The sequence below is a fragment of the Halichoeres trimaculatus genome, unplaced genomic scaffold (genome assembly GCF_033239565.1).
Source record: "Halichoeres trimaculatus isolate MK-OKI-2021-1 unplaced genomic scaffold, fHalTri1.1 fHalTri1_scaffold_17, whole genome shotgun sequence".
NCBI lineage: Eukaryota > Metazoa > Chordata > Actinopteri > Labriformes > Labridae > Halichoeres > Halichoeres trimaculatus.
Genome location: NW_027437195.1, coordinates 25,925,013 through 25,952,863, shown reverse-complemented (window position 1 = coordinate 25,952,863; position 27,851 = coordinate 25,925,013). Strand labels below are relative to the sequence as shown.

Sequence of the window (27,851 nt, the reverse complement as noted above, 5' to 3'; positions counted from 1 at the left end):
TCTCTGCCGGGTCTCTGACATCCATCCGTCCGTCTCCCTCCTATCTCTCTGTCCATCCAGGCTGGATTGATGTAACCTGGGATGCTGGCGGCTCTAACTCTTACCGTATGGGCGCTGAAGGGAAGTTTGACCTCAAGCTTGCTCCAGGGTACGACCCTGAGTCGGCTGCCACAGCGCCGTCACCCAAACCTGTCTCATCCACTGTTTCAGGCCCCGCCTCCTCCACGGTGGGACCCTCCGCGACGCCAGCGGCCAGCAGCGGCACCACCACTACCACTTCCTCTTCGTCCTCCTCCACCTCTTCATCGTCGCAGCAGCAGACGTGGAGCAGCTTGGTGAAAAATAACTGTCCCGACAAAGGCGGGGCGACGTCGTTGGGTGGAGGCAGCTCGTCCAGCAGGAAGGGCAGCAGCAGCTCCGTCTGCAGCGTTGCCTCCTCCTCGGACATCAGCCTGAGCTCCTCTATTGGGCTCCCCGGGGCTGGCGGTCTGCGTCTGGAGAGGAGGGCCGAGGGGCTGCTGCTGGACCAGGGCCCTGGAGTGGGACTGATGGGGGTTGGGGTAGGCCCAGATGGACAGCAGCACGAACCGATCGTGGTGCTGTCGTCTGCCGTGGAGGGAGGGTCTGGCTCTGCGTCCAGCTCCGGCACATTAACCGCTGACACCCCCGCCCCAGGAGACGACCCCAGGAATAAGGACTCAGCTGCAGCCGGCACCGACCCGGCAACAGCGATCTCCATGGGGCTGGTGAGCGTGAGCTCCCCTGACGTCAGCTCTGTGTCAGAGTCCTCCAGCAAAGACGCACCTTCCCAGAGGCCTCTGTGCTCTGCCACAAACGCCCGGCTGTCCGTCAGCTCCCTGCTGGCTGCAGGCGCTCCCATGAGCTCCAGCGCCAGCGTGCCTAACCTGTCATCAAGAGAGGCCAGCCTCATGGAGTCTTTCGTCCGCCGGGCCCCCAACATGTCCCGCACTAACGCTACCAACAACATGAACTTGAGCCGCAGCAGCAGCGACAACAACACCAACACACTGGGCAGGAACGTCATGAGCACTGCCAGTGAGTATCATTCCTGCAGTAATCCTCCACTAATACTTCACTCTCGCTGACAGTGAGTGTTCCTACTGCTGCACCAAGACAACAGAGGGTGCTAGGTTCTACAGCAGGAACTCAAACAGCAGGAAACAGAGGCTGTGTCCGAAATGGCATACTAACGTACTACTCATACTAAGTGTGACGTCAAAAATAGTATGTAGTGCGTTCACGTTAAATAGTATAAAAAGATTGTGTGCGCGAGAAATACCTGGATGTATACTATATCTGAAAAAATTCTTAGTATGGGAGGTGGGCATACTAGACGCACTGACACGCCCCATAATGCATTGCGAGCCCCATATTTATAAACATAAATAGTGAATGAGATGACAAGATGAGAAGCAACTAAAATGGACTTACCTCTACAGGGAAACCAAAACGTAAGTACAAAGAAATAAAGTGCCTGAGGCGACGGACGGATCGATCGGATGATGAATTCGTCTTGAGACCCGTGTTGGCTAAAAAACAGCCACTAGCGAACTTCCGGTTTTCAAATTAAAAGCATCTTTTATTATCTCCTTTAAGTTCTTCAACGCTTTTGTAAATTGGGCTCTTGTTTTGGAGCTGACCAGAAGTTTCTTCGATAGCATATTGCGGGCTTAACAGAATGTCCGAAATGTCAAAATTAAATTTGTATCCGTGCGTTTTATGGCCCAAATGACCACATTTTGGTTTTCTACATGATGACTTTCTCGCCTAAAATGTTTTGAATGTTTTGAAATGCATCATGGGAAACTGAGTAGTATACTACAGTGTAAACGGTTGGCACTCTAATCATACTTAGTAGATAGTATGTAATACATAGTATGTAATACAAAATACATAGTAATACATAGTATGTAGTATACAGTATATACACAACAACCATGCAGTATGTAGTATGTTAGTATGCCATTTCGGACACAGCCAGAGTCAAAATTTATTTCATGGATAGTAATTTCCCCCTAAAAAGTTTCTCGTTGGGTGTTCTATTCAAAAGTCTAAGATTGTTAGGGGGCAGGGCCTGCAATGCTGAATGTTTCCAACTGGTAGAGCACCACAGTGTCTTTATTTCACCCTCCTTCCATAACAAGATCACACACAGCTGGGATTGTGGGACACAGTCTTTGAGCCTGATAGTGTGAATTTGTCTTGATGTTTAAAGAGTGACACTGTAAACTGGATACTGTCAGCTGAAGGTGTCAGTGCGTATCCAGTTTAAGTATTCTCATCATTTTAAGACCTCTGAGAGAGATGTGTTCGGCTGAAAGTCTCCAGTTAACACCGTCAGCCTCTGCTATGGCTAGCACATATAAGCCCCGTTTCCACCAAGCAGTCTGGTTTAGATCAGTATGGTTTGGTACTGATTGGTTAAGCCTGGGCCTTTTTGGGTTTCCACAGCCAACTGTGCCCTCTTGTGGTAGGCGGCGTGTTAGCCTAATGCTGATGGCAGCATCACTTGAATAATAGGGGTCTACAGTGTTGTAGCTCCACCTTCAGGGATCAGATCAGTTTAGTCTGGCACCCCTACAGAAGGATCCCAAAAAGTGGGACAGCTTGTCTTGATTATTTGGGGATCTGTCCCTGAGATTAGTCAGTGGAAACACCATAAAATGCATGCCGTGTAAAAACAAACTGCACTAAACTTCTTGGTGGTAACAGGGCTGTAGCGTTACACATGATGATCCTGGCCTGTCTCCCTTAATGGAGTCATCTTTGTAATATGGGCTTCATCTCTTTCTTACTGCCCTCTACTGGTCTGATAGTCCAGTGCAGTTAGTTTTATTTTTGTCTTTATACATCACTTGTTTGAATTAGACAATCTTCGTGGAACTTTAGGGCAAAGGAACCATTTACTTCCTGGTACTTAAAGTTCCTGGTACATCTTGTCAGAAAGCACCCATTGTTTATGTATAACCATCATAACTCAATCCCTGACACTTTGAGTGCTCTAACACTGACAGAGTTCCTGGAGATGTTTTAAAGCATCTTTAAAGTATCTCACTGGAGTCACTGGGCTGTGATCGAGACCTCCTGCATGGTTGATGCTCCAGTGCGCTCCTGCAGCCAATCATCAGCTGTTTCCTGTCAGCTGACTGCAGCTTCTCGAGCTTCCCCTGCTGCTGAGTTTCTGACAGACTAACCTCCCTTTGTTTGTTTGTTTGTTTGCAGCTTCTCCTCTCATGGGCGCTCAGAGCTTTCCTAACCTCACCACCACCGGCACCAGCTCCACCGTTACCATGTCAACCTCCATAGTAACCAGCAGCAATAATGTAGCCACGGCAACCACGGGTCTGTCGGTGGGCCAGTTGCTAAGCAACACACTGACGACCAGCCTGACGTCCACGTCCAGTGAGAGCGACACGGGCCAGGAGGCCGAGTTCTCGCTCTATGGTTGGTGACCAGACACACACACACACACACACACACACACACACATACACACACACACACACACACACAGCCTGCTCTCACTAACCTGCTGTCTAACATCATCAAATGTTCGACACCTGAACATCACAGAACATCACCTCCTCTCTCTTTGTCTCCTGCAGACTTCCTGGACAGCTGCCGTGCCAACACCCTATTGGCTGAGCTGGACGACGAGGAGGACCTCCCAGAGCCAGATGACGACGATGACGAGAACGAAGATGACAATCAGGAGGACCAGGAGTACGAGGAGGTCCTGGTAATGCACAGTTTAGTCAGTTGAGGCGGTGTGAGGTTTGAGTAATGGCAGAGGAGGTGCTGAGTGTGTGTGTGTGTGCTCTCCTGCAGGAGGAGGAGGAGTATGAGACCAAAGGAGGACGCAGGAGGACGTGGGACGATGACTTTGTGCTGAAGAGACAGTTCTCTGCTCTCGTTCCCGCATTTGACCCCCGACCAGGAAGAACCAACGTCCAGCAGACCACGGACCTTGAGATCCCCCCGCCAGGTAGAAACACACAAACACACACGCGCACTCACACAGAAAGGGGATAATTTAACAGAAACACTTAGGAATAGAATCAAATTAAGCCAAATTACCGGTTAACTGTTGGATCTGTGTTCTTCACTCAACTTAACTTTATTTATAGAGCACTTTAAAAACAACCAAAGCTGAAACAAAGTGCCGTGCACAAAAGAGGTTGAAGGCATCAATAGGTAAATAATGGCGGCTTGTAAAAAAGCAATTACAAGGAGATGGTTAAGGTGATTGGATAGGAATAATTCTTGAGATTTTTAGAATGGAAAAATTGACTTACCAACTAAAAGTTCAACTTCACAAATTTTACCAGATTTGGAATAAATGGATTCAGTTTATTACCCCTAAAAGAGCAGATTTTATTTAATCTCACTGGTACAATCGTTTTGAAACCTGAAATTTATTACCTTCTGCTTGGTAAATGGCAATATCTTTTTGAAGACAGTGACAGTCTACCCCTCGGGTTCATTGTTTTTTTGTTTTTTTTTCAGTTTCTGTTCCTAAGAGAAATGGAAGGACTTTGGTTTGTGCATCCACTCATGTATATGGATTTGTATTAATTTTTGTCCATTCCAAATAAACACAAAATAATAATAATAAAAAAAATAGGTAAATAAACGATAAAACAAAGGTGAAGGTACTAAAATAACTGTTCCATGTTCTTAAAAGCAATTTATGAACAATAAAACAATTACTAAGAACCAAAACAAACCATAAAACACTAAAACAAGAGCAGAGTCTCAAACTGGGTTAAAAGTCAAGTAATAAAGATGGGTTTTGAGACGTGTTTTACAAGTGCACAATGAGGGGGTTGGTTCCACAGTTTGAAGCAGCTACAGAAAAAGCTCTTTCCCCTCTGAGCTTTCATTTTGATCTCAGTACCTCAAGGAGCAGCAGATCAGCTGACCTGAGGCATCACGAAGGAGCATGGGGGTGAAGGAGCTCAGAGAAGTGGGGCCAGACCGTTTAAAGATTTAAAAACAAATAAAAGAATCTTAAAATCCACCCTAAAATACACTGGCAGCCAGTGAAGGGAGGCCAGGATGGGAGAATGTGCTCCCTCTTACGTGCTGCAGTTAGAAGCCGAGCGGGTGTTGCAGGGTTTAAAGGTATTTAAGGTCTTAATCACTCTTTTCTTTTCAGGGACTCCTCGTACGGAGGTTCAGGAGGAGGTGGAGTGCGCTCCATCCCCTCACCTGGCTCTTACACTAAAGGTAACAAAACAAGCAAACACACACAACACACGTTTAGATTCTCATTTTTTAGACATGGAGCTCTTTGAATCTGAAACTATGTGAGGAAAGTTTAAAACACATTTCAGATTTAGCTCCCAGTTAAGTTTGTGTTTTTTGTGTTTGCAGGTGGCAGGTCTAGGAACGACCAGAGAGGTGGAGCTTCCTCTGTCCAACTACAAATCCACCATCTTCTACTACGTCCAGCGGCTGCTGCAGCTCTCCTGTAACGGAGCTGTGAAGACGGACAAACTGAGACGCATCTGGGAGCCCACATACACGTAAGAGGAGGAGCGCAGTCTGAGAGTGATGTGAACCGCTTGTTTGATGTTTGGTTTTTATTGTGGCTGTTCTCTCCTGCAGGATAATGTACCGAGAGCTGAAGGACGCAGACAAGGAGAAGGAAAGTGGGAAGATGGTGAGGAACACGTTAAAGTCTTGCTTCAGATGCCTCATGTGCAAGCTCAGTGTTTTCCTCACCCTCTGACATCATGTCCTCTTTTTCATACAGGACTTGTGTGAACACAGTATTGGCGTCGGTGGTCGCTCTGGTGGCCTGAGCCCAAGCTCGGTCTCAGCCAATCAGAGCAGTGAGATTCTGTGCATGGCCAGAGAAGTGGCACAGGCAAAGGCAGGCTGCAGCCAGAACGCCTGCGGTGTCGAGGACGTCCTCCAGCTGCTGCGTATCCTCTACATCATCGGAGGAGACGCCACCTCCAACCCGCGCACGCTGCAGGAGGGTACGAACACACACGGAAGGAAAAAGAATTCAGGTTAAATGCTTTAAGTGCTCAAACCTCACTGATAATTTTCTTTGTGCAGATTTCGACGAGCTGCAGTTTAATGCATCTCCAGAAGAATTCACCAGCAAGAAGATCACAACGAAGATCCTGCAGCAGATCGAGGTCAGGCTCTTTTCAGGAGTGATGATTTGTTTTGCAGAATATCACTTCTTGCTGCTGGAGTTTTTCTGTAGACAGATCAGTGTGTAACTGCAGCAGCAGCTCACTTGAGTGTGTGTGTGTTTGCTTTCAGGAGCCTCTCGCTCTGGCCAGCGGAGCTCTGCCCGACTGGTGTGAACAGCTCACTTCTAAGTGTCCTTTCCTCATCCCCTTCGAGACCCGACAGCTCTACTTCACCTGCACAGCGTTTGGAGCGTCCAGGTGAGTCTGGAGGATTAAAAAGATCTAAGACTTTAGATTTTAAAGGAAGACAAACTTTAACAGATTGTGAAAAGTTCAAATGTAAGGAAAAGTCTGATCATTGGGAAAATCAAACGTCCCTGATCTCTGACCTCTGACCTGTTGTTGCAGGGCGATCGTGTGGTTACAAAACCGGCGGGAGGCAACCATGGAGCGCTCTCGGCCATCCACTACAGTGCGGCGTGACGACCCTGGAGAGTTCAGAGTGGGTCGACTGAAACACGAGCGTGTTAAAGTCCCTCGAGGAGAAGCCATGATGGAGTGGGCGGAGTCGGTCATGCAGCTGCACGCCGACAGGAAGTCTGTGCTGGAGGTGAGAAGTCAACCCTGCTGATTTAGAGAACAACATATATTTTTGATCCACTTTAAAGGAGTAACCTCGTGTTTACTATCATGCTTCATCATTGGATGTTTTGTTTTTCTCCAGGTGGAGTTTCAGGGCGAGGAGGGAACAGGTCTTGGTCCCACTCTGGAGTTTTACGCTCTGGTGGCCGCAGAGTTTCAGAGGACGTCACTTGGGATCTGGCTGTGTGACGACGACTTCCCTGACGATGAGTCCCGACAGGTACGACAAGAAAACTTTGGGGTCTTCATGGTTCGTGTAAACTGTTAAAGAACGTCAGAAATACCATCTGTTCTGGTTCACTGAAGTCTGGTTCTGTGTCTCAGGTGGACCTGGGTGGTGGTCTGAAGCCTCCTGGCTTCTACGTCCAGCGTTCCTGCGGTCTGTTCCCCGCTCCGTTCCCTCAGGACAGCGAGGAGCTTGAGCGCATCACCAAGCTCTTCCACTTCCTCGGCATCTTCTTGGCGAAGTGCATCCAGGACAACCGCCTGGTGGACCTGCCCATCTCCCAGCCCTTCTTCAAGCTGCTGTGCATGGGGGACATCAAGTCCAACATGAGCAAGCTGCTGTACCAGTCCCGCAGCTCCCCCCACGACCCCGAGCGCCCCCACCTCACCCCCTTCCTGCTGCTGTCTGAGGTGCAGTCTGAGGCGTCCACCGAGGAGAGCCAGGAGACTTACTCTGTGGGCAGCTTCGACGAGGACTCCAAGTCTGAGTTCATCATGGACCCCCCTAAACCAAAACCCCCCGCCTGGTACCACGGCATCCTCACCTGGGACGACTTCCAGCTGGTCAACCCTCACAGGTGAGACATTATCTCCTTCTCTCCTCTCTTGTGCTTCCTTCCTTTGATCCCTCCTTCCCTTTGTTCCTTTGGCCTTCCTCTTCTCCTCTTTCATGTTTCCTACCCTCCTTTTTTAAACCTTTCCTCTTTCTCTCCTCTGTTTCCTTCTGCAGGGCGAGTTTCCTGAAGGAGGTGAAGGAGCTGGCGGTGAAGAGGAGGCAGATTCTGTCCAGCAAGAGTTTGAGTGAAGACGAGAAGAACACCAGACTGCAGGATCTGATGCTAAGAAACCCACTGGGCTCTGGACCCCCCCTCAGCATCGAGGACCTGGGGTAAAACAAACACACACACACACACACACTCATACACAAAGAAACACCAAAGTCCCACTCCAGGCATCCTAAAGCTCCAGTGTTTACTCACAGCCCATCAACAGCCTCTGGCTCTAACTCCTGGAGGGGCTGGATGGTGTGTTTAAGGACAAACAGAGCATCTGAATTCGGAAAAATGACTTACACCGATTCAGGATGTTTAATATTTTATTTTGATTTTTGCTAAGAAACTAATTAACACTCCTTTCTCTAAATACTCAGGCTACTGTCACCCACAGGACATGCTTTGGACTCATGTCATTAAATCTTTGATCTCTTTCTTCTTTTTTTTTTTCAGTTTGAACTTCCAGTTCTGTCCATCCTCAAAGGTTCACGGTTTCTCAGCTGTGGATCTGAAAACAAACGGGGATGATGAGGTAAAAAACACACACACCAACACACACACATTGTCACATACTGCTTTCTTACTTTCAAGTTACTCAGATTTCTCAGACTAACATTTTCTGTGTGTGTGTGTGTGTAGATGGTGACCATGGAGAACGCAGAGGAGTACGTGGAGCTGATGTTTGACTTGTGTATGCACACGGGTATCCAGAAACAGATGGAGGCATTCAGAGGTAAACACACACTGTGATCTGTAAATGCACTGATTTAAGTCACCACAGGGGGGCGCTGCAGAGCTTACTTCTTCCCTCTCCTCGTTTCCTACTCCTGTTGTCCTTCTTTCCTCTCAACTCTTGTCCCTTCCCCTCTCTTCTCTCTCTCCTTTCTTTTTTATTCTCTTCCCCAATTTTGTTTCCTCCATACTTTCCTTGTAACCTCTACTCCCTTGTTTCCTTTCCTTTTATCTACTCAACTCTTTCCTTGTTTCCTCATCTGTCTTTCTTTTTCCTTGCTTCCTCTGGTCTCCTGTTCCATCCCCTGTGTCCTCCCTCCCTTTACTTCTTTTCCTTGTTTCCTTTCCTCTTCTGTTCTCTTCCCTCCCCTCTTGTTACCTCATGTCCTTGTATTGTTTGCTCAATCATCTCCTTGCTTCTTTCCTTGCTTCCTCTCTCCTCAGAGGGTTTTAATCGAGTGTTCCCGATGGAGAAGTTGAGCTCCTTCAGCCATAAGGAGGTCCAGATGATCCTCTGCGGTAACCAATCACCTTCCTGGACTGCTGATGACATCATCAACTACACAGAGCCAAAGCTAGGTTACACCAGAGACAGGTGAGTCACGTGGACAGGTGTGTGTGTCTGTTAACTAACAGTTCAGGTTTGAACCCAGTCTAATGCTGATGCTCTGGCTCTGCCCCCTCAGCCCTGGCTTCCTGCGGTTTGTCAGAGTCCTCTGCGGGATGTCGTCTGATGAGAGGAAAGCGTTCCTGCAGTTCACCACCGGCTGCTCCACGCTGCCCCCTGGTGGGCTCGCCAACCTGCACCCCCGCCTCACCATCGTCAGGAAGGTAAAGCAGAGCTTGATTTCTCCCTGCCTGAAAAGTCGTTTTATGGTCGGTGAATCTGATTGGCTGCTTCCCTCTCCTCTCTCAGGTGGACGCCACAGACTCAAGTTACCCATCAGTCAACACATGCGTTCACTACCTGAAGCTTCCAGAATATTCCTCTGAGGACATCATGAGGGAGCGTCTGTTAGCCGCCACAATGGAGAAAGGCTTCCACCTCAACTGACCGCCTCCTCTTCCTCTGCCGCCACCGCCCGCCACACTGAGCATGCTCCAAGAGTCCGTGTCGCCACCCGCCGCCGCGTGATTGACAGTTCAGCCAGCCAATCAAAAGCCAGCTGGCTGACTGACTGAGCGACTGACCGCCTGCTGGAGGACGAAGAGGAGGGTTTATGTTGCAGAATAAAATCACATCCTTAACCGCTGCCTCCTTACCTCGTCTCCTTCATCTCCGTCGTCATCCTCACATGAGCTGCTGCGTGTTTGTGCGTGGGTGTGTGTGCGCGTGCGTGTGTGTGTGTGTGTGTGTTCCCTCTCCTCCTCCTACTGTCTGTCCTCAGTTTAGTGCCTGGTTTGACTCGTAGCTTCTGTTTTCAGTTTCAAACAATCATTCCCCTCCTCCTCCTCTTTTTGTTTTTATTTTGTTTTATTGCTTTTTGTTTCCGTGTGTGTGTGCGACAGTTTTTGGGTTGTTTCAGACCGGCTGTAGAGGTCAAAGGTCGGAGTGCATTTGGTGTTCTTTTACATGAAGCTGTAGAGACAAACACTGGCTGTGTGCGAGGCACATGTGAAGAGAAGAAAACAAATGTAAAAGCTCTGCTCTCCTTGTATTTTCTTTGTATATTATAAACATTTATTTAACTCAAGTTGCAGTTTGAGGTAAACAGATATTTTCAAATGTGTATGCTTCAAAAAAATAATCATTAAAATGTTTGCAAAGTATGAAGTAAAGACGAGTCCTGTGGTGTGTTGATGAGGTTCACCTCTACAAAGTGGCCAGCAGGGGGCAGATAGAAGCTGGATATATGTAAGTGGAGACCTGTACAGTTTAACAGACCTGTGCTGCTGCTTTTTTTTTTACAAAAGAGATTCAAATCGAAGATGATCCAGAAAATTTCAACATTATTTTTTGTTTTTAATTTACAAAACACCCAGAGTTAACCAAAAATTTCAATATTTCATGTGAATCTGTCCTGATGTAAACATCATCTCTAGTAGATGACTTCATTTCCTCTCACTAGATCTGATCATTGAGACCCCAACTGTCAGAATTTTCTACTGTCATACCCTAAAAAGCAGAACTGCACATCCATAGCTGGACAGCAATCATTAATATCCAATCCTGTGACATTCGAGGAAAACTGATTTGATGTCACAAATGGAACTTAAAGAGGGGGTATAGGGTTTTTTTTTTTTAGGTTTAAAAATGTTCTTCTAGTACCCCAGTAGTAGCTTTGTATGATTTTCAGCTTGAATAAATCCTTATTTTTTTCACAACAGTGTTATTTACTAAAATAAACCTTATTTTAGTCTTTGCCTTAAACGCTTAATTTGAGCTGCTGTTTCTTTAAGGCTTTCAGCTCCTCAAACCCCCTTCCATCTGATTGATCAGCCCTCTTTAGAGGAGGAGCTATGGGCAGACCTTGGTGTTTGAGGCCCGCCCCGCTAACATGCTATACACCAGTAGGAGATCTTCATGTGATATATATCCATGTTTACGATCTTGTTAAGCATAATACCCCCTCTTTAAAACCTTAAACATGGAAACAAAAAGAACATGTTGGGCTGAAACAATGTGACGTATGTTTGAGCTGTCTCTCCTTCAATTTTACTCTTAACCGGTTCAAAGCTGCACATTTATTCTTCACAAACCCTGCAAGGAGTAGGACACAAGAAGAGGAGACAAGGAAAGGAACATAAAGTAGGAGTTGACTGAAATAGGAATTTCCAAGTTTATCTTTACGGACCAATTTGACAAGTTTTGCTTTTGTTTCTCCCTTTTATTGCTGTAGGAGTTGATCCTGATTTTATACAGACTTACAATAATGAAATATAAAAAGCTTCTTCATATGTGTCCATCAGATTGAAGCTGAGGCTGTGACGTGTGGAGAACTCATCCTGCTCCTGATTGCCCAACAGTAGGAGCTGACGTTCCCTTTTTTGGCACCTTTACACCAAGACATTACAGTGCCTCTCTGCACACAGTCCCTCTGAAAAGCTTGGGGCATCACTTCCTGTTTGTCTCTATGTCTCAGCTGTCTGCCATCTTGTCCAATGCGGTTAGCGGTGCAAGGATCCGGCTTTTGTTGGTCTCCACGATGTGTCCGTTCTGGATCATCTCGTCCAGGATGATGTGGACTCGGTCCAGGTTGAACATGATCTGATGAGGGGATGGAGTCAAAGAAACAAAGACCAGCTGATCTGATGATATATTTAAAAAGTTAAATAAGAATTAAGGGAGAGGGACAAGAGATTTGCTCAATTTGTGACATCACTGATTGGTGAACCTGCCTTTACTGGCAAAGTATATGTGACACCAAACCAGAATTGTTCTGCTCTGTTCTTTGCCAAATATTTTTTTGTGTGGACTTCAATAAATATGTGCACAGTAAGAAATGGTAGTCCTTCCGCTTCTTCAAGTAAAATTTATCTTAGGTTTTGTGAATTTAAAGCTAAAAAAAAGAGTCATGACAGACTGATGACACAAATCTCATGGAGGGAGGCAGTTCAGATGAAAGGATACATCCAGCTCGCTCTGCAGAGACACAAATAGACACAAATAATGACAGAATGCCCCTTTACTGAAACTGATGCTGTGATATCCTCAAGAGTTTGATCTGAACTCACCACCCGGCTGAAATATTTATCCAAAACTTCCACAAAATTATGAACAAGCTCGTAGACAGACAGCTCATTCTGCAGAGACAAAAGACAACAATATATTTAAAGATGTCATTCCTCAAACTTATGCATGTTCTTTTAGGATCCAATTTTGTTACATTTATTTGTAGCTGTGCAGGTGTGTCTCTTACCTCACTGTCTGTGACTCCAACTACAATGTACAGAGCAGCATACTGACGGTACACCAGCTTGAAGTCTTTGTACTCCACAAAAGAACACTGAAACAGACACAACACTGATGTTACTATGATCATATACCTAATAGGACGGACAGGTGAGCAGAAAGAAAGGGTCACCTGATCCTTCTTGCGGCTCAGGCAGCAGCGGACCACGTCGGCCTCCAGCAGAGCTCTCCTGCTCAGCTCCACAGGTGTATAATACCTGGACAGTCTGGTCTGACCCTGCCGGTTCACCATCAGTATGAACTTTATCATCCTGAGATCAGCCACCTGCACAGACACAGTCACACAAACGGATCATCCATAAACCATATAAAAGTTTAAGTGTCAATTTTTCATCACTTTTCGCTCCAATGTGCAGAAATATCTTCAACACATAACGGAAGTCGCGTCCAGGGTCTCGTTAACTGCAATGTCCGAGCAACACTTGAAGGTAGCATATTCTCGTAGTCATATAACAAACTGTTAATAAGCGTCAATAACATGTCGAAATACTTCACAAATTTGACTTTCCCGTTAAAACGTGTCACATTATGGTTACAACGAAGATTTTAACTGACTTACCAGCCGCCTAACTGAACAGTCGCTACATGAATCCCATTTCACAGGCCAAAGACAACAACAACAAACGAAAGATAAGGGATGTTATCTTATTTTAAAAACATATTTTGTTCGTGAAAATAGAGGAGAGGTAGCCATTCATAATCTCTTAATCAAATTACAACTAGGTTACATTTACATGACATTAAAACCAACAGGAGATGACACTTTTCAAGCTAGCTAGAAATGTAAGCATTTTTAGCGCATGCTCAGTGGAGGTCCCCACCGGTGCGTTCAGGTGGTGAGTCAGAGCTTCTAAAACTCCGAGAATTTTCAATGAGGAAAAAATGTCTACTGGTAAATCTAATCTTATCAAACCTCAGAGTTAAAAAAAAAAAACGTTTGACAACATGCGTCATCAGCACTTCCTTAAATAAAATTACACATATAATAATAATAATAATAATAATAATAATAATAATAATAATAATAATAATAATAATAATAATGTCCTTTATTTTCTGCCAAATCTGACGTTCAAATATGAACACTCACTTTACACATAGTAATGTCAGCTTTTAACTATTTCTGTGATGTGTGAAATGGGTGCTTCTGGTTTTGTTTTCGGTTGTAGTTACATTCAGCTACTGTAATTTGTTGATGTGACCAGTGGGTGGCGTCACTGTTACAAAAACTCCATGTTTAATTTCGTTGTAATCAAAGAAGAGGCTTCATTCTGTATTGGCTCTTTCTTTTTGTCTATGTGAGTATATTTTGTGAAATTAAACCAATAAGTGACAGCAACATCGCATCGATTTGTTATTATTTACTATTTAGTCACGTCCTAAACACAAATAAATATGGGAAGCCAATATTTTTTCTAAAATTACTTATTTATTACTCCAGAGATATATAAAAAAAAACCCGTACAATCTGGGAGATGAATTTTACATATTGGGAATCTGTTCTTAACCTGGGACTGTGAATCCACACAGAGTTTTAATATCCTACGTTCTTCTTGTCTCCTGAATCATACATTGTGTATTTGGATGACAGGGGAAAAGGCAGGTTTTCCCATCATGCAGCGCGGATGGGTTCTCCCTCATTGCATCCAGGGAGAGCGAGAGAGCAGTAATGGCGGCCGGATAGATCCACATCCAAACACCGCGTCCGCAATCAGCCGCACTCACCTCAGCCCTCCGGGGGCATCCAGCCTCACACACCGCGGCGGAACCGGCGTGACAAACACGGAGTGGACACACGGGCTTCAGGGGGGAAGGGGATCCTTTAGTGGACCTTTGCTGCCTGGGACTTTCCTTCTACTTTTCTAAAAAAGAAAAAAAAAGAAAAGAGGAAAAAAAAAGAGAAAAAAATGGACGAGCACCCCGGCGGAGGAGGGGTTGGAGCTGGCACCCAGAGACAGCCTCCGCCGCCGCAGCAGCAGCAGGGGAGCAATAGCAACGCTAATCAGCCGATCGGAGGCGGCGGTGGAGGAGTCATGGTGCCGCACCAGCCAGACGAGCTGCCCCGGCCGCAGCAGCAGTATACCATCCCCGGCATCCTACACTACATCCAGCATGAGTGGGCCCGGTTCGAGATGGAGAGGGCGCACTGGGAAGTGGAGAGGGCCGAGCTCCAGGTTAGCACAATTAGCTTAGCACTGAATACCAATCCGACTAACCCCTGCCAACAACAACAACAATCGGGGACGCTTTCCAGCAAACCGTGATAGAAAGGAGATCACTCTACCTCTTTAACTTTTATTAGCACCGTTGTCTGTTCCCCCTATGGTTTAAGTCCACAAGCATTGTACTATAAGCTAACGTTTATTTACAGCCTAATGACCATTCTGAAGTTAGTATATGATTTGGAGCTTCCGATTTGTTTGTTATGGATAGGTTTGATAACCAAGTTATTATTCTAAGCAGGAAATCTCCGTTTTCATCTGTCAAACGGAACATATATTTCACAGATTGGGAGCAGTGTTTAAATGGTCTGTGGTTGCTCTGGAAGAATTTGGTCTAGCTCTGAAAAGTCTGGATACTGTAGTTGAGAATCGAGACCCGGTGTATGTACAATATAAAACAGTGTCATCGCCCTAACGTTCATTGTCATGAATTGAATTAAGGTGTGACAAATCTGAGATGTGTCATGAAGAGTCAAGAGCCTCTTTTGAAAAATTTGGTCAAACGCTGGAAAGCTTGGGTATTGGGGTTTTGGATTAGGACCTTGTCTTGTGTGACCTGGACAGAATAAACGCAATGAAAACGTCAGTTTTTGCTTTTTCTCAGATGGACAAAGTTTCACGAACGTAAAACTGTGTGTTAGGAAAGTCTCCAAACTCGCTTAGAGAATCCGGTCCGGGTATAACAAGTCAAGGTGTAGTGATCTATGATCATTACCTTGATTCAATAACCTTTCCTTAACAAATGAATCTAAAGTAACGAATGTTATGCTAACTTTAGCGTCATACAACCGAGCTGGCTAGGCTAACGGGTCGGGGCAGAAATAGCGGAACCTTACCGTTAGCTTGTCTATAGCTAGCATATAGCTTTGTAGCGCTGAAAAGATTCAACTTTGATCAAAGTTTGCCACAGTGGTCATTACTAACAACGTTTACAGTCACTATTTCTTGAATTCAAACGTACTATCAACCTCTAACGGTCCACGTTATATCCTCAAAGCTTAAAGCTTGAATAGCGGAATACGCTAATGGCTTCAGCTAATAGCTTGGAGCCCTGTCAAACGTAACCTAGCATTTAGTTAGCTGGTGTTGTCACTTTACCCCTTTAACTTTTGACCCAGTTGTCACACCATGCTATAACAACACTGAAAGATTTAATTGTATACGTGAAGTCAATGGGTATAAAGAATAAGTTACAACAGCTGACTGTCAGCTATTATGTGTGTTCAGCCATTTTGGTTTGTCACTGTAGCTAAGCACAGGTAGCTTTGCTGCTTGCTAATGTAGCTACCCGATCAACAACTGGGCCCAACAAAACAAGCATGTTTTAGACTGAAGTACTGGTGTGTTTGAAAAGTCTTTATTTTGCATACACAAGTCGATTTCACCCATATAGACCTTGTAAGTTTGGTTATATCAGGTTACTGAATGTGGCATAGCCGCATTGTCTGCTGCTCAAAGAAATTTGACTTGTTGAGGAATACTGTACTGACTGAGCAATGTACACAGACTGAAGGACCACTGTGTGATTATTGAATCAAAGCATCAGTGATTCGATAAATGGCTACATCATCCTGTAATGCAATGGCAAACATTAAGAAATTCACCAGCAGAAATTGTCAATACTCCCCATTTGGAGCTTTATCATATTTATCTGGTGCATGTCAGTGTAGATTGGGTTTCTACATTTTCTCTGGAGGTCTCAAATTAAAATTTAAGGGAATTAAGGTCTTAGATTGTCTTTGTCTCAGATTTTCGGCAAGCTTCATGTGTTTACGACACATTGGCTTGGTTTTAAAAGTGTTGCTTGGCAGCCTAACATCATTTAGTCGTCATCATTCATTAACAAGTAGGTGTTGTTGAGGTCTGTTTGCAACAAAACTAAAGTAAATTTATTTTATTTTATTTTTAATGTGTGACAATGTTTGTGTTTTAGTGCTGTCTGTCTCTTGTGCAGGAGAGCCAACGGCAATTTTCCACCTGGTGGACAATAAAGAATTGTTTTATTCAATTATTTTGTTTCCTATAGTTTGACTCACTGATTACTTTTTTTATCAGTCATATTGTTACAGTATTGTAGAAGTCTTGTAAAGGTTTTAAAAGTGTGGACTTTGACTTCATGATCCATGATATATGTGTGTGTGTGTAACAGTGAAGTGCTGAAATGTGTGAAATGTTGGACAGTTCATGTCTTTGTCATAACACACCCTTCAGCAGGCGAGCTGAAGAGGAGGCTGCTGGCTGTGTGAGTGTGTGTGTGTGTGTGTGTGTGTGTAATAACAGGCTCTCAGAACACACTGTTTGCTCTGCTCTGACTTGTTGCGGTGTGACACTGGATGCCTTCAGTATGACTCCATCAGAGCTCCTGATAAGAACTGCCTGCCGGAGAACAAATGCGCCAAGGTGTCCACATTCCTGCCTGTTGCATTAACTGTAGGAGGGGAGGTTGTAAATAGGAGAGGCAGTGAATTCTGAGGAAGTCCCTTATCAATACATCGGGTCAGAGAGGTGTGCTTTTACTTTTTGAACAAGTCTAAGAGGGAAGGGTTTTGTTTTGAAGTTAAAGTTTAGTTTAAACGTCATATTGCCCTCGCAAATCTCTTTCAATCCCAGGATAAAGGCTGCATTTGTGACCTAATTCCATTAAAGGTTGCGTCTAATGTTGCCCAGCTTTTCCCTCCACATCATGCATGCAGGTACAGTTGAGTCCAGCAGTGTAACTTAAAAATTACTCACAAATATTCGTCCTCTACGATGAGTCAGTGAACCAAACTAAGCCCTGTTCATAACATCTCCTGGATTCTCTTTCAACCAGGGTAACATCACCTCATTTTCCATGAACTGTGTCTGGATTAATTCCCCTGCTGCTTCCAGCTACCTGAGGCTGAGAAGAATCCACTTTAACCCCATTTGTTTTGACTCTCCCAAATACTCTGAACTCAGGAGAAACAGTGTGAGGATCATATTTTTCTTAAGAATAAGCACAAAATGTGATCAGCTGATGATGCATTACGTTACACACTTGTAAAGTTGTGAAAGAGTCATAGAACATAATAAACCAGATGGAAACATTTGTCCTTAAAGCAGCATCAGCACCTGTAAACTGCACAGGAAGTTAAAAAGTTTCACAACTTTAACTGATGTCTCCAATCTGTATGATTTTACGAGGGTCAAAGGTCAAGGATGGCTGAGATGATTGAAGCCAGTCATCAAAAGCGTCTAAATCATGATTGATTTGAGACTTTTTCCTAAAATTTTGTATCAAACAGCTCCTCACAGACCAGCTTCCTTTACTTACTAATGTTTGTCGTCTGACATCCGAACATCATGGTTATACAACATTAAATCCAAAGAAACATCACCATGACTGTGCTGTTGTTCAAAATCCCATCTCATATCACACACACACAAACACACACACGCTTTTTAATCCCCGATTGGTCTAATTTGCCTAATCTGAGGAGGAAACTCAAAGAAAATATTCCCGGAAAGTACCTGTGATTAGGTTTGGAGAGGATTTAGAGAGCTGAAGGAAAACACCGGAGGGGTCTCCTGGAGGAATAAAGAGTCCAGTCCTTGAAAAGAGTTTAAATTTGGGATTTGTGATGTGTTGTTTCTGCTGAATCCTGACATGTGTTCAGGTTCAAATCCCTGTGTTTGCTGTGTAAACTGAGCAGATCGTCCTGTATGTTAAACATGGCTTTATCAGAAAGTCTCCCCCTCACCTCTGTGTACACACTGAACTGTGTGTTGTGTTGAAACAGGTGATTTCACAGTAAAAACATAGCAGGAGTGAAGCTGGAGCTCCACAGGAAGCAGCAACAGATGTATTTTATGATCTCTGCTTGTTAAAAGGATCTAAGCTGTTAAACATTGATGCTGAGTGTGTGTCTGCTGCCATTACAGTGAGCTGCAGGATGTGAGGAGACATCACGAGCCTCGACTTCCTGCTTTGGTCCAAAGGAAAGATGCTGAGCAGTGATGAACTCTGAAGCTAATGCGTATCTGCGGTGCTGTAGTGACTCTGTGTTTTGTTAATAAGGGATAGGGGGGGGTGCTTCTTGGACGGCAGGCTGTAATTAGGCGTCCTGGCCTACTGGGCCATGCTCTGGCAGCCCGATCCCAGCTGGACACTAAAAGTAGACTGTCCCGAAATAACTGCAACACACTTACACAGGCACGCACGTTCACACACATGAACAACTACGCAGCGAGGTTCAACTGCCTGTCAGTGAAAGATGACTGAGGTGGTGTTATGAAGTTGAAACTGTGTTATCTTGATGGTTATTAATAAGTAATTATTTAAAGACTGATGTGACCTTTGATTTATAGTAGTGTGTCGGCACGCTCATGTGTGTGTTAATGACACAGTTGTTCAAAGAAATGGCCCTCAAGACCCCCGCTTAGCCCGCCTGATATGTCATCCTGGTAAATCTGGGCCAGTGAGCTCACTCCACACACACCTCCCCTTCTTCACCATCATCATCACCCTGCGTTCTGACCTCACTCACACTCCCTGAGGAGCACTTGATTCATGCTCACCAGGTGCACGGGCCGGGAGGGGCAGTGTGACCTCAGCTCTAAGCTCTTCAGCTCTAAATGAACGGCCTGCTAAGAGACAGACACTCAGTGTTTAGACCTCGGGATCACATTCACATTAGTCCTAATTCATGTTGTTGAAATTCAACAGGTGTACAGCCAGAGCGACGCCTCCAGCTGCTCTGAGATCAGTCAGGATGGAGAATAACAGAACAAATGATTTTCAACCCAAAGGCCCTGTGAGGACTTTTAAATTTTAAATAGTCTCAGTTTTATATTTTTGTTTATTATCCTCAATTTAAAATGAGATTATCAGTGTCATATTTTGATTATTTTTAAATGGGACAGGTTTATTTCCAAGAGAAAAGAATCCATTAGTGGTATGTACACCAAGAGTCCCACAAAATGTTGGCCTGCAGATTGAGTTTACAAAGTTTGCATTGCAAACAAGCGCAGTGGACAAATATAAATAGTAAGAGTGCACCGATCACAAGTCTCTGGCTGATAACCGATCTTTAAAAAGCCTGACTGCCAATACCGATTTTATTTTTTATCACTGACAGCATATACCTTCAAATTTCCAATCTTATCTTGTTGAAAATCATTGAACAATACCTGTGAAACAATAAAATTGTTATCTTTTAACTTGGACAACCAATAAACGAACGTGTCCTAAGTTTTGGGTCTCAGAGCAAAAAGCAACAATGGCTGGCTGTCAGACCTTCCCGTAGGTATATGAGATCAGTTTCATATGTAAGGATGGGCCGATCACCAATCCCCCAAATTAAGGAAATTAGCACTAATTGATCAGTTGACCGATCGATCTGTGCATGTCTAAAATATAGATTACTTTGTTGTGTTACATCCTCCATAAAGTTGTCTAGAAAAAAGAAAAGCAGTGATAAAAATAAGGGCAATTCTTGATGTTTACTTCTAAAGATGGATGTCTTTGGAGGATCATGTCGTCTCCAGAGTCAAGTCTTCATAAGGAATAAGGAATAAATCGGGTTGCGTCTTCGTAAGAGGTACGTCTTTGTTAGAGTCATGCCTTCCTGGGGAGTCGAGTCACATTTGTCTTGCAAGACTCATGTTGCAACTGTGCTAGAATCAGGTCTTTGAAAGTGTCAAGTCTTTAAAGTGTCACATCTTAGCAAGAGTCACGTCTTTGTAAGAGTCACATCTTCAAAACAGTCATGTCTTTGAAAGAGCCACCTATTGTACAAAATCTTACTTTGTACAAGTCACGTCTTTGAAAGTGTCACGACTTAACAAGAGTCACGTCTTCTTAAGAGTAATATCTTCACAAGAGTCACGTCTTTAAGAGAGAGCCACCCTTTGTAAGAGTCATGTCTTTGAAAGGGTCACATCTTAATAAGAGTCATGTCTTCATAAGAGTCAGGTCTTTGAAAGTGTCACGTCTTTGAAGGAGTCACATCTTTTAAGAGTCGAGTCATTGAAAGAGTCAGTCGTTGAAAGAGTTGTCATTGAAAGAGTCAGCCATTGAAAGATTCACATCCTAATAAGAGTCATGTCTTCGTAGGAGTCACGTCTTTGAAAGAGTCACTTCTAAAAAAGGGCCAAGTCTTTGAGAGAGTCACACTTTGTCAGAGTCATGTCTTTGAAGGAGTCAGATCTTTTAAGAGTCGAGTCATTGAAAGAGTCAGCCATTGAAAGAGTTGTCATTGAAAGAGTCAGCCATTGAAAGAGTCAAGTCTTAGAAAGAGTCAGATCTTTGAAGAGTCGAGCCATTGAAAGAGTCAGCCATTGAAAGAGTTGTCATTGAAAGAGTCAGCCATTGAAAGAGTCAAGTCTTAGAAAGAGTCAGATCTTTTAAGAGTCGAGTCATTGAAAGAGTCAGCCATTGAAAGAGTTGTCATTGAAAGAGTCAGCCATTGAAAGAGTCAAGTCTTAGAAAGAGTCAGATCTTTGAAGAGTCGAGCCATTGAAAGAGTCAGTCGTTGAAAGAGTCAAGTCATAGAAAGAGTCAGATCTTCGTAAAAGTCACATCTTTGGTAAGAGTCTAGCATTCGTTAAGTTTCACATCGGAGTTTTAGTTTTCACAAGAGGTTGTTTTTATTCACGCAAAACACTACCTTTTATGGCCACAGGTGTCACTGCAACCTGCTCAAACAGATCGTCCTTAAGACAGTCTTGGAAAAGCTTAGTTCTGGTGAGGTCTTTTCAATGTCTTTCATGCTAGCTGTTAGCTCTGGATACCTGAGTCGGCTGATAATCAGCATTATTCTTGTGTGGCCTTTGTTAGATTCATCTGTGTGTAGAAAACATCAGTTTTGGACATCTTCCAGCTGATGTCTTCATCCTGCAGCAGGAAAACAGGCTGTAATGTCTGCACCACAATCCTTCATGGATCAAAGTGAGTCCACTAAAAGTTCTGGTTTTTGTCCCCAAAAGGCTCCAATGATTTCCCAGAGCCTGCGTCAGAGGTCTGCGCTTTAACGTACAGCGAGGATAACAGGCTTCATCTAAACTACATTAAATATTAATAATGTCTAAAAATAGCTTCATGTTGTCGTCATGGATGGATAACACTGTACAGCAGTTTTGGCTCAAAGTGCAGTGACACAGCAAACATTAACCCAACGTCGGACTCACTGACGCTTCTCCACACACACACACACACACACGCACAGAGTGACAGCTGACATTCAACAAACAGCTGGAGGAGGAGAATGACCCCCAGTGTCAGCTCGTTACAGATGTCAAAGATCTCTGTAAACAGCTGGTTAATCTCCCCATATATCTGACAGAATGAACTGTATGTATGGTGGAAGAGGTGGCAGAGAATCATGGGTCATCATTGACTTCCTGTAACAGTTTCTGACTAACGATGACATCACCGGTCTGTTCACGGTCATTCAGAGAATACATCAGGAGCTTTCCTTGGATAAACACCTATCTAACCTGAGTCTGTTATCATCAGTGATCCTGAAATGAAAAAACTGAGCCTAGGTGTTACTATATGTGGCACTTAGCGCTGAAAGTTACAACCTGTAGCTAAGCCCTGTCTGAGAACTTTCTATGGTCCAAACACGACTCTGAGTTTACACGTTCTGCTTTCTATACTGCTGATTGTGTTTTCTATACCTTCAAGGTATTTTGATTGGAGAGGAGAGAATTGTACAGCTTGGTTGGTTAAAGACTCGGTCATACCAACTGACTGACTTTGTGTACTCGGCCCCTGGTGAGTAGGAGGGTGTATTGCTGTGGCTGTCAGTCACAGAATCAGCCAATCAGAGCTCAGCTAAAATAGTGTGTCTGTTACGTAATCCTTCCCTCTGAGCGTTAGTTAGTCTCTCTTTTAGTTCTGTGTATGGGGAGAGGTGTGGGGTTCAGGAAGGGGGACCTTTACTCGAAGAAGTCTCAACCCCCAGTTTGCCTCTGGTCCCCCCTGTTGCCATGGACACCCTGGCAGAGCACTCTCAGGGTATAAATAGCCATCATCCTCCATCAGTGTAGGGTTTCAGGAGCAGCTGCTCACAGACAGACAGATGGACCGACCCCACCTGTCTCACTGTTCTTCCATTTGTCGGTCAGAGAGACAGGAGGTCTGCAGGTTGAAGGAGGGGGGTCTGGAGCCTCTGGCTGTGGGGGTATTCCACTTTTTCTGCTTATAACTCTCACCGCATGGCTGTGATCGCAGCATAACATTGAATCCATACTTGAGGAGGGGGTCTGGATTTTAGTTTGAGGACTGCTCTGGTTTCTGTTTGTAGTCTCAGGACTGTTTACCAGTCAGGTGTCGGCAGGAAAAAAAAGGCTGTACGGGGAGCAACAGCAGGCGGTCTGACTTTGATCTCAGAATCACGGGACACTGCAGATCATAGTTGAAATATTATATGGCCTGATTTAATTTACTTTTATAGGTACTGACAAAACTTTGTCCAGTTTACGTAAAATCAAACGTTACCCTGTTTAGGTTTCCTAAATGCATTCTTATGGCTGAGTGGGAGTGGAAGAGTAGGTAATTTTCCATACTGGACATGAACACAGCATTACAAGTTTATATACTGAACAATGAATATGTTAAATTGAAAACTTTGAGATTTTACCGTTAAACAAGTTCATATGTATTACCACATAAACACAGAAAAGTACAAAAAATTGGTACTGTGTCGTTTTAAATGTGAAAGGTACCCCACTGTATTTTGAAACAATGGGGGCTGCTAGCCCTGTGATTGCTTCCTTTATTTCCAACATTCTTGGAATCGCTGCACATCGCCGTATGCTACATCTCCATTGTTTCCTCCATATCCGTCCTTCTGATACTTGCTGTGCTACAGACAGCATCATGTTTTAGCTTCAGTGCTACACAAAATGCTCAGTTTTTGTCACTTTGAAAAAGCAAACTGTGAATCTGACTGTCATACAGACTACACTGCCCTCGTGTGTTTTGGAGGAGTACTGCACAGAGATGCAGAGAAACGGAGCGCTCCATTGTCAGTTCAATTTGGGAGACATCAACTTTCCCCAAATGCTAAATTAAATACTCAAATATTGTTTCTCTTTTTAAAACATGTGGGCGATCCTTTTTTATCCCTGTTCTTTTTAGATTAAACCTTTCCTTGGACTTCCTGTTGTTTCTGTATCATCCTTGATTCAGGACTTCAAGGCATAGTCATGCACTGGGTCGGGTACCCGCAAAAACAGCTGGTTTGCGGGTGGTTTTTAAAAACTTTTTTTCCTGGGTTCGGATCTGGGTGGAAAAAATAACATGCGGGTCGGGTCGTGGGTTTTAGTTTGACACATCAAAATTAATATAAAATGATAATAAATACAATAAAATAAAAACATTAGTTGTAAGCTGGTTGTAAGGCTGTGACCATATAGCCACGCTATCCAGTTCTTTTAATACATCCATGGTTGTGACATGATCACAGCTCGTACCTGCTGAGCGTCGCTTAAGTCTGGACCGAAAGTAAGTCTACTATTACACATGTTAAGGTCCTTTTAAGAGATAACAAGTTTAAAAGCATTCAAGGTAAAAAACGAGTAATTTTACAGCTGTATGTGAGAAGATCACAGAGGGTTGATGATGGAGCTGAAGTCAGGCTCTTATTGGAAGAGTTGCTTCATTCAGGTGCATCGTTTACTCACTGGCATCTGAACTATGGCGATATACCTTACAATTTTCAGACAATGATTACTTTAAATGAGGTTAAGGGTCGGGCTGCGGGTCGTGTTTCAACAGGTCGGATCGGGTTGCGGTACTAATCAGGCTGATGCGCTGGTTTGCGGTTCGGGTGCGGGTTTGTACGTCCCCGGGTTGGGGCGGCGCGGATTTCAAAATTGGACCCGTGCAGGACTCTGCTTCAAAAGTCACATGTCATTCAACAACTTTCTTCTTTCTCATTTCCTGTTATCTGCCCTCTGTCAGCTTTTTGATAAAGTTAAAAAATCATCACGAAAATGTGAAAAATCTGACTCAGAGAGAAACTGTAAATAATTCAGACATTTATAAATTAAATAACTGAGAACTACTCGACACGCTTTCTCCACAGAATATGGTGTACATCACTTCATAGCTCAACACAGGGGAAATAATCTGAAATATATCATACTACTTTTAATAAACCTGACACCAGGGGCACGCTGGTGGACTTTATTAAAACACAATATATATACATCCATCCTTAACACAAACCTGTCAACTCTGCCATCACTATACCTTTAAACTTGTACCCTGCACCTCAAAAAGGCGTCACATTGATGTATCCCGGTGTGTGATTACACATTGCATTACAGGGTTACAGAAGTGTGAGAGGCACAGCTTGTAAACACACAGCAGGAGCACAACATACACACTCTCTCACACACACACACACAGCGCTGTTCTGCCTCTGTGGGAGGATCAGACGAGGAATGACTTTGCAGACAAGGAGTAACAGGGGTGTAAATATCCCGTCTGTATGCAAACGTCTGGTGAAAAGCTCCGTCACGATAAATGATCTACAGGAAGAACTCGGCTGTTTTCCTGCTCAGATGGTTTGAAAACACCACAAAGAGTGGGGCTCTGATACTCCCGCGGAGTGAAATGATGCATTTATAATCCAGATCCTCAGCTGGAAAGCAGTTTATCCACACGGCTGGATTTAACAACCCTTCAGTGAAACACCTTCAAAGAAGAGATCTGATGTGAAACGCTTACTCGCAGAATGTCTTCAGGAGCTCGAGGAAGCTTTTATACTCAGAGCATCTGAAAAATAAAACAAGCTCAGTTGTGTCTTTTTTAATAAAGTTTGAACCTGAGAATCAAAGACCAATCAGAGCTCAGCATCAGGTGTGCAGACACCTGCTGGGGGGCTTACAGCGAAGATAAAAACAAACCTGTTATTGCTCATTTTGATGTATGAGCCTGTTTCATTGATAAACAAAGAACACTTAAAATGCTGCTGTACTTGTTTGTTAGATATCTTTCTTTGTTGTAGGAAAGTTGCATTTGTGGTATGAGCTGCAGAGCTGAGTATGTGGATTGCACCAATGAAAAATTTGCCTGATCTTCTTTGCCAATGCCAAACAGCTTATTATAGAGCTAGCTAGCTGTTTCTTAAGTCTTGACTTCAGCTTTTATTCATTGCATCTTGGGATATTTCCCCAAATAAGGGAATCAATGCACACACAAGCAGCTATCACATGAATCCCCTCTGTAAATGAAGTAAACATCTGGAGCTCACAGGTCTTTGAGGTATCTCCAGTGGGTGGAATGGTTGGATTGGTGCCGCTGCTACACACTAAACAGGACCAGGCGTACCTTGAATGTGTCACTTTAATGTTTATTTTGGAGGATGACACCATGAATTTACTCTCTGTGTTTCTTTCTGTGTCTCCAGGCGAGGATAGCGTTCCTGCAGGGCGAAAGGAAAGGTCAGGAGAACCTGAAGAACGACCTGGTTAGAAGAATAAAAATGTTAGAATACGCTTTAAAACAGGAAAGGTAAGAAACTAAGTGCTTCATTTCACTTCCTGCTCTTGTTTGGTTGATCTCTTTCATATATATGATATATGATTTAGTAGGTACTTTAAATTAAATGTATTATATTTCACCACACTACCACCACTCTCTGTCATATCTGCTGCACGAGCTGTAGACATAACAACCGTGCAATACCCTTAAACTATTAAGCTTCTTGACATAAGTTCTACACCAAGCAAAATGCACAGACTTATTGATAAATAATGTAGTAAAACCCCATATAAAATGAAAGATACAAAACAGAATGCAATGATTTGCAAGTCTCATAAATCTATATTTTATACAGTGGTGTTTCTGGATTGTTCCCATATAGCTTCTTCTCTGCATAACAGAGCTAAAAGTTACATTTGAGAAAAGCACAAAGGACTGTTTCTTATAGATACTGATATGTGTAGGTGTTCCTGAGTCTATGCAGTGAAATCCACAACAGAGTCATGACCATTTTTAAAATACGATGATCCTATCTGTAGAGTGGGGATAGGCAACCTTTTCCATGACTTGTGCCACTTTAAAATAGGGATGCACGATATTATCGGCACAATATCGGTATCGGCTGATTAAAGCTTAAAAACACGTTTATCGGTATCGGCAGATATGAAAATTTCTGCCGATATGCACAGCCAATAAGGTGCTATTCAGTTAGGATTATTATTATTTTCCATCTGAAAAATGAGCTCCTTAAATAAAATGTAGCACTTCATTTATTTGCACTGCAGAGCTCTGTGTCTGTCACCAGGTTGTTACAGTAGCTCTAAAATAATCAAATGCAACTTGGTTATGTTTAAAAATGCATTGTACATTTACAGTTCATGTGATCTAAAGAAATTATTTTTCTCTATTTCAATACTGAATGTGTTGAGTTTGAAAAAATAATACATTTCTTATTTATGGTAAAATCAAATGTTTTTTGTCTTGTTTTATGTGTGTTTCTTAAACAAATAAGACCGTCATAATAAGAGTAACATATAAATTCAAGTACAGGATAGACTTAGCTTTCTTTACAGTGAAAAAACAAACTTGTGATGATCGGTATCGGTATCGGCCAAAAGGGGTTTCGATATAAATTGGCATATCGGATATCAGCAAAAATCCAATATCGTGCATCCCTACTTTAAAATACACTCATGCCCAATCTGCCAAGGCTTACTTTTTTTTCATAAAATCATGGACAGTTGATCAGAAAGTCTCCTTGAATGGTTTTCCGTTGCTTGGTTTTTATCAGTACAGAAAGTTTTGAATGTGTTACTTTGTTTTGCATACTTTGCTAACAGTGTTTTGCCGCTAAATAAATGTGATTGCAAGCTAGCAGACTGACATCCCAAGAGATTTGCGGTGACGGACTTGGGAGATACATTCGCACACTTATAATGTCAATCCTTTAAATGTGTTATTTAAAGTTATTTGTTAAATTTTTTACATAGGAGCATTTATAGTGTGCTCAATTTCTTAACCCTTGTGTTGTATTAGTATTGTTGTTACTTAGCCAGTGTTTGTGGGTCTATTTATGGGATAGTGTATGAGAAAAAAAAAGTTTGGTTCCTGCAAGACAAAAGGGGAAAATGTGCAGGAATGTAAGAGTAGATGGTGTTTGTTGAATTTTCAACTTGTATAATTATGACGTGTGCTGCTGACCTCTTGGTCAGG

General features: G+C 43.5%; 3 protein-coding genes across 3 annotated transcripts in view; 2 read left to right on the top strand and 1 right to left on the bottom strand.

Moving 5' to 3' along the window:
* Positions 1-10,228, top strand: part of hectd1 (HECT domain containing 1) — a 33,257-nt gene extending 23,029 nt beyond the window's left edge. The window contains exons 26-44 of the mRNA XM_074691291.1: positions 61-1,056; positions 3,244-3,465; positions 3,627-3,760; positions 3,850-4,006; positions 5,180-5,250; positions 5,398-5,549; positions 5,632-5,686; positions 5,780-6,008; positions 6,091-6,173; positions 6,304-6,431; positions 6,582-6,783; positions 6,898-7,035; positions 7,140-7,618; positions 7,771-7,929; positions 8,267-8,345; positions 8,453-8,546; positions 8,990-9,140; positions 9,232-9,376; positions 9,462-10,228. Coding sequence (XP_074547392.1) covers positions 61-1,056; positions 3,244-3,465; positions 3,627-3,760; positions 3,850-4,006; positions 5,180-5,250; positions 5,398-5,549; positions 5,632-5,686; positions 5,780-6,008; positions 6,091-6,173; positions 6,304-6,431; positions 6,582-6,783; positions 6,898-7,035; positions 7,140-7,618; positions 7,771-7,929; positions 8,267-8,345; positions 8,453-8,546; positions 8,990-9,140; positions 9,232-9,376; positions 9,462-9,599 — 3,812 coding nt within the window. The 3' untranslated portion in view covers positions 9,600-10,228. The remainder of the gene's footprint in view (positions 1-60; positions 1,057-3,243; positions 3,466-3,626; positions 3,761-3,849; positions 4,007-5,179; positions 5,251-5,397; positions 5,550-5,631; positions 5,687-5,779; positions 6,009-6,090; positions 6,174-6,303; positions 6,432-6,581; positions 6,784-6,897; positions 7,036-7,139; positions 7,619-7,770; positions 7,930-8,266; positions 8,346-8,452; positions 8,547-8,989; positions 9,141-9,231; positions 9,377-9,461) is intronic.
* Positions 10,229-10,342: 114 nt separating this feature from the next.
* Positions 10,343-13,266, bottom strand: ap4s1 (adaptor related protein complex 4 subunit sigma 1). Its single transcript, XM_074691290.1, has 6 exons — positions 13,018-13,266; positions 12,571-12,723; positions 12,406-12,492; positions 12,221-12,289; positions 12,117-12,128; positions 10,343-11,753 (listed from the first exon to the last, which is right to left on the bottom strand). The coding sequence occupies exons 2-6, from the start codon at positions 12,706-12,708 to the stop codon at positions 11,625-11,627; spliced, it is 435 nt and encodes a 144-aa protein (XP_074547391.1). The 5' UTR covers positions 12,709-12,723; positions 13,018-13,266; the 3' UTR covers positions 10,343-11,624.
* Positions 13,267-14,061: 795 nt separating this feature from the next.
* The window catches only part of strn3 (striatin, calmodulin binding protein 3), a 25,154-nt gene continuing 11,364 nt past the window's right edge, over positions 14,062-27,851 (top strand). Inside the window, exons 1-2 of the mRNA XM_074691929.1 lie at positions 14,062-14,632; positions 26,065-26,168. Coding sequence (XP_074548030.1) covers positions 14,366-14,632; positions 26,065-26,168 — 371 coding nt within the window. The 5' untranslated portion in view covers positions 14,062-14,365. The remainder of the gene's footprint in view (positions 14,633-26,064; positions 26,169-27,851) is intronic.